Source organism: Ambystoma mexicanum, chromosome 3p (assembly GCF_040938575.1).
Source record: "Ambystoma mexicanum isolate Mex_15411 chromosome 3p, UKY_AmexF1_1, whole genome shotgun sequence".
Lineage (NCBI taxonomy): Eukaryota > Metazoa > Chordata > Amphibia > Caudata > Ambystomatidae > Ambystoma > Ambystoma mexicanum.
In genome coordinates, this window is record NC_090925.1 from 5,531,286 (window position 1) to 5,545,417 (window position 14,132).

Genomic DNA, 14,132 nt, shown 5'->3' on the forward strand with positions numbered 1-14,132 from the left:
TTGCATTTGTGTGATGCTGCCGCCCGCAGCATGGGGTCAGGCTCCATGCATCTGCCTGCCTAATTGACTCTTGCATTTGTGTGACGCTGCCGCCCTGCAACATGGGGTCAGGCTCCATGTATCTGCCTGCCTAATGGACTCTTGCATTTGTGTGACGCTGCCGCCCTCCAACATGGGGTCAGGCTCCATATATCTGCCTGCCTAATGGACTCTTGCATTTGTGTGACGCTGCCGCCCTCCAACATGGGGTCAGGCTCCATGCATCTGCCTGCCTAATTGACTCTTGCATTTGTGTGACGCTGCCGCCCTGCAACATGGGGTCAGGCTCCATGCATCTGCCTGCCTAACTGACTCTTGCATTTGTGTGACGCTGCCGCCCTGCAACATGGGGTCAGGCTCCATGCATCTGCCTGCCTAATTGACTCTTGCATTTGTGTGACGCTGCCGCCCTGCAACATGGGGTCAGGCTCCATGCATCTGCCTGCCTAATGGACTCTTGCATTTGTGTGACGCTGCCGCCCTCCAACATGGGGTCAGGCTCCATGCATCTGCCTGCCTAACTGACTCTTGCATTTGTGTGATGCTGCCGCCCCGCAGCATGGGGTCAGGCTCCATGCATCTGCCTGCCTAACTGACTCTTGCATTTGTGTGATGCTGCCGCCCCGCAGCATGGGGTCAGGCTCCATGCATCTGCCTGCCTGATTGACTCTTGCAAGAGTCAATCAGGCAGGCAGAAACAAATGCATTTGTGTGATGCTGCCGCCCTCCAACATGGGGTTAGGCTCCATGTATCTGCCTGCCTGATTGACTCTTGCATTTGTGTGACGCTGCTGCCCTGCAACATGGGTTAGGCTCCATGAATCTGCCTGCCTGATTGACTCTTGCTTCTTCTGGAGTTAGTAACTACTATCCACAGACCTCAGTAGTACTCACAGAGTCACCATCAGGAGGATGAAGGACTGTCTCCTCGCATCCACCCGGACACCCTTCTCTTCATTTCGGCATCTTTTTTCCAATGCTTAAGAGTCCACCTTTCATGTCTTCTGAACTGCTCTGACGTTTGTGGCTACAATTCAGGCAGGCAGAAAATCTGATGGTACCATAAACCTAGCCGCGCTTGGAACTTCATGGAAGCATTTTAAGAAAATTCACCGAACTCTACGTCTCACCCAGATGCAAAGACAGACCACGTTGCTGTGTCACAGGCATTACATTATCAACTGTCTCAAGATGTTGTAACTTTGTGTGATTTGTACTAAAGCAGATACTAGACATTGCCCAGACTCTTTGCCCCACAGGTACTCACCCAGACACTCTCCACCGCTCTCCAGGGCCTCGAACCCTAGCTGACACTGGCATTGCCCCACGGGCACTAGCCACTCGCCATCTGTGCTGCAGTGCATCTTGGGTGGGCCGCTGCTTTCCTCTTGGGCGTTCTCTATGCAGGTGCCTTCCACCACCACCAGGCGCTCTGCACCAGCAATAGTATCTGGGAAGTGGGCCAGGTGGCTCTTGGTCTTAGGACAGACCTTGTAGAAGACACGGACGGCCACCAGTGCCACACAGGCTCCAAAGTTCTGGAAGGCCAGGTAAAAGCCCTTGCGTGTGAGTGGGCTGACAGAGCTGACCTCCACATTAAGCTGCAGGGTTCCCGTGCCAATGTCCTTACTGCTGAAGCTCTGGTCGGCAGCAATGGTGTTGACCTTGGTGAAAAGCGGCCGGCGGAAGAGAATTCCCTGGTCCTGATCAGACTCCATATAGTAGAGGTTGAAGGTCTCCTTACAGGCTACCAGCTGGTCTGAAAAGCTCTTGCAATCCCGAACAGTGAACTTCTGCTCCACAAAAATGCGCACTGCCTCATCTCGGTAGATCCAGTTGCTGCGCAGCCAGTGGTCGGTGTCACCGGCCATAACGCTGCAGTCCTGGTACGTGTATGTGGGGGTCCCGTTCAGCATCTGCTGGATCTCGCTCCACTGCTCGAGGGGGGGAGGAGAAGAAAAAGAGAGGTCAGTACCTAATGCAGCCCGGGCACATCTGTCCTACAGCCTGACCTCAGTTAATACTCACCCCATTCTCCGGAGGATCCGGCAGCCACCCCAATCCGGCCTGGGCTGTAGCGGTGTCCAGCAAGTTCACTGCAAATAAACACATGCACATTAATGGCGTTATAGGCTGAGTAAAGCACCACATTACCATATAGAGATGTCCAGTGGCGGAGCCAGAGGGGCTTCCCCTTGGTGACCATTCCCTCTTTCACACCATGAAGTATTAATTTCCCCTAAATTCACCCCCTTGAAGGATTGCCGTTACTCCCCCTCTTCCACTCAATATCTTGCTTGGACAATTGTAAATTGGAATGGAACCGACTGTAAGGGGCCCTTAACAACTCTATGACTGAAGACGCTCGGGCAACCCATTGTAGGGATTTCTATAAAGAAGTCTCCACTGAACCTTGTGAATTACTTTATGAAGGAGAATGGAATGTAGAAATTAGCATTGAAAACCTTCAAGGGATTATCGTAGCAGCATCCGATTTCAGAGCACCAGGACCGAAGGGCCTATGTAACAAGTTGATGAAAATGGCCCCTGATATCTGGGTTCAAATGCTTTTTGTGTTTTGGAAAGGAAGATCTTACCCCATTCCAATTCACAAGAAGAGGGATCGCCAAGATCTGCGCAACTATCGCCCTCCTAGATGCTGGCGGTAAGGTTTTCTCAGTGCGGGTGCTTAAAGAGCTGGAAAACTGGATAGCTTGTGGGGCCTGCAGTCGTCAACCAGCAGCTACTGACAAGGTAGGTGCAGTTTGGGCTGGGGGTGCAGCCATTACTGCTCCCCACTAACCAACCCAATCTAATCTCATCTTATTCGCTATTAACTGATTGTATGTTGCGTCTAGCCCACAGTTTGTACAGTCATTTTATCTCACACTTAGCACGATTGTGCTTAGTTAGCCATATCTTGCATTTAGCCTGACTGTGCTTAGCCATATCTTGCATTTAGCCCGATTGTGTTTACTTAACCATATCTTGAATTAGCCGAATTGTGTTTATTAACCACAACCTTCATTTAACCTGACTGTGTTTAGTTAGACATTCCCTGAATTAGCCTGACTGTGTTTAGTTAGCCATATCTCGCATTAGCCTGACTGTGTTTAGTTAGCCATATCTCGCATTAGCCTGACTGTGTTTAGTTAGCCATATCTCGCATTAGCCTGACTGTGTTTAGTTAGACATTCCCTGAATTAGCCTGACTGTGTTTAGTTAGCCATATCTCGCATTAGCCTGACTGTGTTTAGTTAGCCATATCTTGCATTTAGCCTGACTGTGTTTACTTAGCCATATCTTGAATTAGCCGAATTGTGTTTATTAACCACAACCTTCATTTAACCTGACTGTGTTTAGTTAGACATTCCCTGAATTAGCCTGACTGTGTTTAGTTAGCCATATCTTGCATTAGCCTGACTGTGTTTAGTTAGCCATATCTCGCATTAGCCTGACTGTGTTTAGTTAGCCATATCTCGCATTTAGCCTGACTGTGTTTAAGTTAGCCATATCTCGCATTAGCCTGACTGTGTTTAGTTAGCCATATCTCGCATTTAGGCTGATTACCTCCCAAAGCACAAGTGTTACTGCACTTACTGACGCTGCCTGGTGCTTGTGCTCTGTTGAGCACATGACTGTGCAATACTGCCTTTAACCTGTCAGAGGTGACTTGGAAGACTGAGTTATTTGAACATCATTTAACCTATTAAGGACAGCGTTTAGCCCTGAAGACGGATCTGTAACCAAAATGCATTGGCAAAAAAACACTAGGTCTATTTGTGCCCTGCCTTTTATGGAGCAATAAAAAGACTGAGTAAAGACACAGCAATGACTTTGAGAAATTAAATTTAAATGAAGTTGAAAGCTTCGTAAAGTGCACGTAGAGTTGTATTTGAAACCTGTTGTCAAGGGATGAAAAAGAGAGCACTTCGGTGGGCTCAGAGGGAACTCTGAACCCGTTGCTGTGTATTATTGATACCCTCGTGCCAGAGGGCTTTTGACCAAGGTGCCCCTTACATTTAATTAACAAATGTAATTATCAATTGAGAATTGTTTACTATATTTATTTAAAAGAGCAGTGCCCTCCCAATCCCACATTCACTTCCTGGTGTATACCCATTTTAGGCCACTCCCCCACTATCTATGTGCCCTTAACCAAGGTATTAATACATTCTAGGTGAGTCGTGCTAATTTAGCCATATCTCACCATTAAACGAATTGTCTGCTAAACCTATTTGATTTCATCTTAAACAATTGTGTCAGATTTGCCATCTCTCGCACTTGAGCAGATTTTGTGGGCTAGTCATATCTTGCACTTGGACAAATCGTGTTAGGCACCGATATCCCACGTTTAGGCGATTTGTGTTTTAGTCATACATGATTTTATTGTTATTGTTATTGTTATTTTGCACTTATATAGCGCCTTATATACCATTGGTATGGTCTGAAGGCGCTGGTAGGTTGAACGCCCTTGGGAACCGAAGTTCAGATCAGTAGAGAGAGAACGGAGAGTCAAAAAGGTGCGTGTGAGCACCGGGTATGTGTGCAGCTCGTGCGGTACTCGTGTAATAGCTGCTTCTTAGCGGTAGATGTGGTGGTTTAGAGATCAGGAGAATGTGTTCGTTCTGGCAGGATTTATCCGGAACGGATGTGGCTGCGTTAGGCCTGAGGAAAACGCCTGGCTGGGGGTGTGATACCAGCAGTGTTTACATAGAATGATGTGGAGTAAGCGGCGGATGTTGGTATGAGAACAGATATACCGAATGGTGTCATAGTATCTCTGTGTTCTAGTTGAGTGGTGATGTAAGGAGAGAGTAAGCGTGGTGGTGTGATATGATGGGTTATATGCTCTTTCAATGAGCACACTTCTAAATGCAACTTTCCAGAGAGGGTACTGGGCGAACTTCTAGATTCAATTTTCCATAGCAAAGCTACTGGGCGAACTTCTAAATACACTTTTCCACAGAGAGGTTTATTGGGCACACTTCTAAATTCAATTTACCAGAGAGGCTATTGGGCACACTTCTAAATTCAATTTTCTGGAGAGGCTATTGGGCACACTTCTAAATGCAGCTTTCCAGAGTGTCTATTGGATACACTTCTATAATCAACTTTCACCGATGCTATTGGGAACACTTCTAAATGCAACTTTCACAGAGTGGCTATTGGGAACACTACTAAATTCACAGCGAGGTTATTGGGCATACTTCTAAATGCAACTTTCACAGAGGGTCTTGGGCACACTTCTAAATTCGATTTACCAGCGTGGATGTTGGGCACATTTCTAAATTCACGGAGAGGCTATAGGGCACACTTTCTAATGCAACTTTCACGTGCTAACAATCACATTTCTATCTAGATGCGACGCAGGCCAATATTCACAATTCCATCTAAGAGTGGACATGCTAACATTCATAATTCCATCTAAGTGTGGACATGCTAACATTCACAATTCCATCTAAGTGTGGACATGCTGACATTCACAATTCCATCTGAGTGTGGACATGCTAACATTCACAATTCTATCAAAGAGTGGACATGCTGACATTCACAATTCTATCTAAGTGGGGACATGCTAACATTCACAATTCCATCTAAGAGTGGACATGCTAACATTCATAATTCCATCTAAGTGTGGACATTCTAACATTCACAATTCCATCTAAGTGTGGACATGCTGACATTCACAATTCTATCTAAGTGGGGACATGCTAACATTCACAATTCCATCTAAGAGTGGACATGCTAACATTCATAATTCCATCTAAGTGTGGACATTCTAACATTCACAATTCCATCTAAGTGTGGACATGCTGACATTCACAATTCTATCTAAGTGGGGACATGCTAACATTCACAATTCCATCTAAGAGTGGACATGCTAACATTCGTAATTCCATCTAAGTGTGGACATTCTAACATTCACAATTCCATCTAAGTGTGGACATGCTGACATTCACAATTCCATCTAAGTGGGGACATGCTAACATTCACAATTCTATCTAAGAGTGGACATGCTAACGTTCACAATTCTATCTACGAGTGGACATTCTAACATTCACAATTCCATCTAAGTGTGGACATGCTGACATTCACAATTCCATCTAAGTGGGGACATGCTAACATTCACAATTCTATCTAAGAGTGGACATGCTAACGTTCACAATTCTATCTACGAGTGGACATGCTAACATTCACAATTCCATCTGAGTGTGGACATGCTAACATTCACAATTCCATCTAAGTGTGGACATGCTGACATTCACAATTCTATCTAAGTGGGGACATGCTAACATTCACAATTCCATCTAAGAGTGGACATGCTAACATTCATAATTCCATCTAAGTGTGGACATTCTAACATTCACAATTCCATCTAAGTGTGGACATGCTGACATTCACAATTCCATCTAAGTGGGGACATGCTAACATTCACAATTCTATCTAAGAGTGGACATGCTAACGTTCGCAATTCTATCTACGAGTGGACATGCTAACATTCACAATTCTAAGTGGGGACATGCTAACATTCACAATTCCATCTAAGTGGGGACATGCTAACATTCACAATTCCATCTAAGAGTGGACATGCTAACATTCATAATTCCATCTAAGTGTGGACATTCTAACATTCACAATTCCATCTAAGTGGGGACATGCTAACATTCACAATTCTAACTAAGAGTGGACATGCTAACGTTCACAATTCTATCTACGAGTGGACATGCTAACATTCACAATTCTATCTAAGTGGGGACATGCTAACATTCACAATTCCATCTAAGTGTGGACATGCTGACATTCATAATTCCATCTAAGTGTGGACATTCTAACATTCACAATTCCATCTAAGTGTGGGCATGCTGACATTCACAATTCTATCTAAGTGGGGACATGCTAACATTCACAATTCCATCTAAGAGTGGACATGCTAACATTCATAATTCCATCTAAGTGTGGACATTCTAACATTCACAATTCCATCTAAGTGTGGACATTCTAACGTTCACAATTCCATCTAAGTGTGGACATTCTAACGTTCACAATTCTATCTAAGTGTGGACATGCTAGTATTATGGCACTCTATGTTATTGGTAGGTAAGATAGAGTGACAGAGGTTTTCTGGAGTAGAGTGATTGCTCTATTCCCCACCCATGCCACACTCACGGTTTTTGTTGGTGTCTGTTGTCTTCCTTGGCGTCCCCTGCGGACACCTGCAGACACATCCTGGAGCCGCCAATGTAGGAGCCGCCCTTGGCCTTCGGGCCCTTAGCCGCAGGGGGCTGCCGGGCAGAGGGCTGCCCTGGGGGTTTCGGATTTGTCTGTCAAGGGGCCAATCACGGTGGGGGTGGGAAAAATACAATCGGAGAGCTGGTCGGGATCGAGGCAGCTTATCAGGGATGGGGGGAGGGAGCGAGGGCGGGCGCAAGGGGAGGCAGGAAAGACACGGGGAAAGACGCGGCCTGCGCTGGGGGGTATGGAGGGGCTGGGGTCTCTAAAGGGGTTACAGGCAGTGGATTCAAGGCCTAAGGAGGCTGGGGGGCTCTCCCACTCACCTGCGCAGCCCAGATGGAAGTGGCGTGCAGGTCGAGGTGGCGGCAACAATACGGAAATCAAGGCAGCCTATCAGGGATGGTGGGAGGGAGCGAGGGAGGGAGCGAGGGCGGGCGCAAGGGGAGGCAGGAAAGACACGGGGAAAGACGCGGCCTGCGCTGGGGGGTATGGAGGGGCTGGGGTCTCTAAAGGGGTTACAGGCAGTGGATTCAAGGCCTAAGGAGGCTGGGGGGCTCTCCCACTCACCTGCGCAGCCCAGATGGAAGTGGCGTGCAGGTCGAGGTGGCGGCAACAATACGGAAATCATGGCAGCCTATCAGGGATGGTGGGAGGGAGCGAGGGCGGGCGCAAGGGGAGGCAGGAAAGACACGGGGAAAGACGCGGCCTGCGCTGGGGGGTATGGAGGGGCTGGGGTCTCTAAAGGGGTTACAGGCAGTGGATTCAAGGGCTAAGGAGGCTGGGGGGCTCTCCCACTCACCTGCGCAGCCCAGATGGAAGTGGCGTGCAGGTCGAGGTGGCGGCAACAATACGGAAATCAAGGCAGCCTATCAGGGATGGTGGGAGGGAGCGAGGGAGGGAGCGAGGGCGGGCGCAAGGGGAGGCAGGAAAGACACGGGGAAAGACGCGGCCTGCGCTGGGGGGTATGGAGGGGCTGGGGTCTCTAAAGGGGTTACAGGCAGTGGATTCAAGGCCTAAGGAGGCTGGGGGGCTCTCCCACTCACCTGCGCAGCCCAGATGGAAGTGGCGTGCAGGTCGAGGTGGCGGCAACAATACGGAAATCAAGGCAGCCTATCAGGGATGGTGGGAGGGAGCGAGGGAGGGAGCGAGGGCGGGCGCAAGGGGAGGCAGGAAAGACACGGGGAAAGACGCGGCCTGCGCTGGGGGGTATGGAGGGGCTGGGGTCTCTAAAGGGGTTACAGGCAGTGGATTCAAGGCCTAAGGAGGCTGGGGGGCTCTCCCACTCACCTGCGCAGCCCAGATGGAAGTGGCGTGCAGGTCGAGGTGGCGGCAACAATACGGAAATCAAGGCAGCCTATCAGGGATGGTGGGAGGGAGCGAGGGCGGGCGCAAGGGGAGGCAGGAAAGACACGGGGAAAGACGCGGCCTGCGCTGGGGGGTATGGAGGGGCTGGGGTCTCTAAAGGGGTTACAGGCAGTGGATTCAAGGCCTAAGGAGGCTGGGGGGCTCTCCCACTCACCTGCGCAGCCCAGATGGAAGTGGCGTGCAGGTCGAGGTGGCGGCAACAATACGGAAATCATGGCAGCCTATCAGGGATGGTGGGAGGGAGCGAGGGCGGGCGCAAGGGGAGGCAGGAAAGACACGGGGAAAGACGCGGCCTGCGCTGGGGGGTATGGAGGGGCTGGGGTCTCTAAAGGGGTTACAGGCAGTGGATTCAAGGGCTAAGGAGGCTGGGGGGCTCTCCCACTCACCTGCGCAGCCCAGATGGAAGTGGCGTGCAGGTCGAGGTGGCGGCAACAATACGGAAATCAAGGCAGCCTATCAGGGATGGTGGGAGGGAGCGAGGGAGGGAGCGAGGGCGGGCGCAAGGGGAGGCAGGAAAGACACGGGGAAAGACGCGGCCTGCGCTGGGGGGTATGGAGGGGCTGGGGTCTCTAAAGGGGTTACAGGCAGTGGATTCAAGGCCTAAGGAGGCTGGGGGGCTCTCCCACTCACCTGCGCAGCCCAGATGGAAGTGGCGTGCAGGTCGAGGTGGCGGCAACAATACGGAAATCAAGGCAGCCTATCAGGGATGGTGGGAGGGAGCGAGGGCGGGCGCAAGGGGAGGCAGGAAAGACACGGGGAAAGACGCGGCCTGCGCTGGGGGGTATGGAGGGGCTGGGGTCTCTAAAGGGGTTACAGGCAGTGGATTCAAGGGCTAAGGAGGCTGGGGGGCTCTCCCACTCACCTGCGCAGCCCAGATGGAAGTGGCGTGCAGGTCGAGGTGGCGGCAACAATACGGAAATCAAGGCAGCCTATCAGGGATGGTGGGAGGGAGCGAGGGAGGGAGCGAGGGCGGGCGCAAGGGGAGGCAGGAAAGACACGGGGAAAGACGCGGCCTGCGCTGGGGGGTATGGAGGGGCTGGGGTCTCTAAAGGGGTTACAGGCAGTGGATTCAAGGCCTAAGGAGGCTGGGGGGCTCTCCCACTCACCTGCGCAGCTTCGTTAGCTCTATTACACACCCAGGCAAAAGACAGGAAACAAACTTTCAACAATTATAGAAAGGTAGGAATCCTGCCAGGAACCTCAGCAACCAGAAGGAGGACAGAACCCAAAATCAGACTAGTTGGATATAACCACCCCAAGGGGAGAAACCAGAACCCCCAACAAGTCCTGTCCATCATCTACCAGACCTCGGCGCAACTCCCCAAACCCAACTCATCAAGACCGCACACAGCGTGAGACCACCGCCAACCACCAACCGGACCTCTCGCAACATCCCTACTTTACACATGGAAAGAAAACTCATCAGGAAACCACCACTGAAAGAAACCCAACCCAAAACCAACCAGGTGGACAACCACAAGGCAGAAAGAAATACAGAATAATCAACACAGGAGGGTCCATAACCCTATCACCTGAGATCAAGGGGAAGCCACCTGCAACCGTGAGGCAGTAACGAAATAACCTCGGATCACGGGAAGCCGCCCGCAACCGTGAGGCAGTAACCAAATAACCTCAGATCACGGGAAGCCGCCCGCAACCGTGAGGCAGTAACCAAATAACCTCGGATCACGGGAAGCCGCCCGCAACCGTGAGGCAGTAACCAAATAACCTCGGATCACGGGAAGCCGCCCGCAACCGTGAGGCAGTAACCAAATAACCTCAGATCACGGGAAGCCGCCCGCAACCGTGAGGCAGTAACCAAATAACCTCGGATCACGGGAAGCCACTCGAAACCATGAGGGAACCTGAAAAATACCTAAAGGCCAGGCCATGCCACGTCAGAGAATCAGCCGACGTGAAAGAAAATATAGGGAACCACAACAGATCTCTACCATGACAAATTCTAGAGCATCATTGGAACGCTCAGCCACAACCATCACAGGAACAAGAGCCACCCCAAAAACAAGACTAAAATCACTGTACCTTACACCATACCTCACAACTACCGGATCAGTAGAACAGATGCCCATACACGACAGCAGGATACCGGGACCCCATAGGAAAAAGGCAGAAACAACTGAAAGGATGGGAAGCTACAGCCGCACTCCATACATCACCAAACCCCAAGACAACCTCCAACACCATCCTGAACCTGAAGAGGAGCTTGAAATGGCCATGAACCCAATTAAAAACCTAACCGACCTATTCAATGACGAAATAAGAATAACTGAACACTCCAAAAGATGATAAGGAGAACCACCAACAAAACCACCCAAAGATGCAAACCAAAACAAATCAATTGACTACAAAGAGAAAATGGCACTGCAACCTAATCAACACCAGATCTATGTCCAAACACGCAACCGAGATTGACGACCTAGTCTGCGACGGGGGAAAATTGACATCCTATTCATCACAGAAACCTGGCTAGTTGAAAACTACAAAGTCATACTACACAGCTGCCTACCGGATAAATTCAAATGCAAATAAGGGAAGAGGAAAGGAAATAGAGGGGGAGGACTTGCAGTAGCATTCAAAGAACAACTCAAATGTAAAACAGCAGAGCCATTAAACACCCAAAACTGCGCATCTCTCATCCTCCACTTTAACACAGGCTCACAATTAAACCTTACATTCATACTCGTCTACAAGCCTCTAACCTATGACACCGCCTCCACAGACACCTTCATAAAGCAGTCACTGATCTAGCCATCAAACATGATCAGATGATCATTCTCGGGGACTTCAACATATGGTTTGAAGAAGAGTACCCCAACTCACAAAACTCTAATCAAACAACTCGAGACCATGAACATTCGACAGATGGTGAAAGGAACGACATACACAGCAGACACATCCTGGACACAGTTTTGCCCAAAAATAAAACCTTATCAAAACAGCACCGCCCGTCCAAATACTATGGAGTGACCACCTCAAGGTCCCTTTTGTTATCCTAGTACCATGAAACCCATCCAAAAATTTTCTAAAATACCCACCAATTTGGAAAAGAAACAGGAAAACCATCAGGAACAGTAACTTGTAAGAACAACTAGAAACCGCGAAGGCAGCGGCCATATCATTGGATGCGACAGACATAGATGGAAAGCAAACCTGATCCAGAAATGGGTTGCAGAAACAATAAATGCCATCTGCCCGGAAAAGCGGCTCGTCCCATCACGAAAGAAAGCAGTGGTTAGATGGTTCACCCCCCGCCTAAAAACAAAAAGAACTAACCGCAAACTAGAACATGAATGGAAGAAAGATTACGACCAGGGAAAAACACTAAAATACCGACTTCAAATTCGATAACACGAATCCGAAATTCTCAAAGCTAAAAGGAAGCACTACGACAAATGGATCAGAAAAGCCACCAACACCCAAGAGTTATTCAACATCGTAAAGGAGATGAGAAACCTACCGGATGCAACAACTCACCAGTGCCCTCTCAAAAACTATGCAACGATCTTGCAGATCATTCTAAGAACATAATCACCTACATACACTGAGTCATACAAAGCAGACCAATCAACCAAACCATGCACCAGCCAACCCCTGGACTACAAAACAAAATGTGGTACTTCCAACAGATGTCAAGAGAAAAACGACTAAACCTGGTTAAAAGAATAACAAGGCAGGTTCCCCAATAGACTATTGCCCACCAGACATCTATAAATCAATCCTCGCTCAAGACACACCATCGGAATACTACCTAAACCTCTTCAATCAATCACTTACAACAGGTAAAGTACCAAGAGCATTCAAAACGGCCTACAACAAAGCACCGCTCAAGAACACAATGGGCGATGTGGAAGACCTCTCAAACTACAGACCAATCTCAAACATCCCATACCTGGCAAATCTATAAGAAACCTACATCTATGAACAACTACTGGAACACATTGAAACTAACCCTCTACTGGACCAGGCACAAGTAGGCTTCAGATTCTTGGGAGGAACGGAGACAGCACTAGTCTCAATATGGGACGATCTAAAGATGAAAGCAGACTCCGGCACCAAATCAGCACTGATATTACTGGATCTCTCGGCTGCCTTTAACACAGTCAACCACAACATCCTAATAAAAAGACTGGAAGAAATAGGGCTCACTGACACAGTGCCGCTCTGGATCAAATCCTTCCTCTTGGAAAGAACAGAAACATTCTGGTTGGAACCTTTCAAAATCTGCACCCCAAGACACCACCTGCGGAGTACCCCAAGGCTCATCGCCATCACTGCTACTCTTCAACATTTACATGACACCGCTAATCAACCTCATCAACAAACACGGACTAACATGCTACAACTACGCAGATGAGGCACAAATCAGCTTCAAATACAGTGGGCCTCTTTATGAGTCCAGCGGTAGCCGTGCCGGTAAAAACGGCACGGCTGCCGCCGGAGTCATTTGTTCCTGGCGCCCGGCAATGAGGACTTACCGGGGAATTACGGCCCCGGCAGTCCTGGTAATTCCTCATTGTCGGGTGCCGACATTTTTTTCTCCACATTCCTATTTATGTCTCATTGGACTCAATGGGAATGGGGAGGACGCAGGCACCATTAATGAATGGTGCCGGTGCATCTGTCAAGGTCTGCGAGCGGGTGCCGTTCCGCCCGCCAGGTCAGACCTGGCGGGCTGAAAGGCACCCGCTCACAGAACTCGTAGTTTGCCGGTCCAGAAACAATGGTACCAGCAAGCTTACTGGTACTGTCGTTTCCAGAACGGCAACCTCGTAATGATGCCCAGTGACTTACAATAAGAGAACGCACACCTAATAAGAGTGTCTCAAGGAGCTCTACCAATGTATGAACATCAACAAACTCAAAATTAACCCAGACAAAACTGAAATGATGATTACACCTGAAGACAGGAAACGACCAGCGGATCCCAAGGCCCATAGAACTGGGAAACCCACCGACACCATCTGCAGCTGTGAAAAACTTCACACTAATCATGGGCAAAGAGTTTACACTATAACCCCATATTAATACAATAATCCAGATGTGCTTCTTCCACCTACAAACTATTAATGAAAATCTACTACTCCTCATCATATCCCTCCATCATGTCCAGGATAGATTATGCTGACAGCATATCCCTTGGAATGCCAGACTGTCTACTAAGGAAACTGCAACGGATACAAAACGCGGCAGCCAGACTTCTCTTTAAACTCAACAGAAGAGATCACATCAAACCAGCTATTAGGATGCTACATTGGCTCCCGTTCACGAATCACTTTCAAATCAATGTGCATAACAAACAGAGCAATACACCGACGGGGAGCAGAATTCATTCACAAGAAACTTGCCATCTACAAACCAACCAGAACCCTGAGATCTTGCAACGACACCCGCCTAGAACCCAACAGCACATAAAGAAAAAACTGGGTGGATCAGCATTCTCCCGCCTAGCCGGGAAACTATGGAACTCCCTT

General features: G+C 49.0%; 1 protein-coding gene across 2 annotated transcripts in view; it reads right to left on the bottom strand.

The window, feature by feature from the left end:
* Positions 1-14,132, bottom strand: part of EPHA1 (EPH receptor A1) — a 190,301-nt gene that overhangs the window by 97,054 nt on the left and 79,115 nt on the right. For both annotated transcript variants that reach the window (XM_069650305.1, XM_069650304.1), the window contains exons 2-3: positions 2,068-2,135; positions 1,307-1,973 (exon numbers count right to left, since the gene is read on the bottom strand). In XM_069650305.1, coding sequence (XP_069506406.1) covers positions 1,307-1,973; positions 2,068-2,135 — 735 coding nt within the window. The remainder of the gene's footprint in view (positions 1-1,306; positions 1,974-2,067; positions 2,136-14,132) is intronic.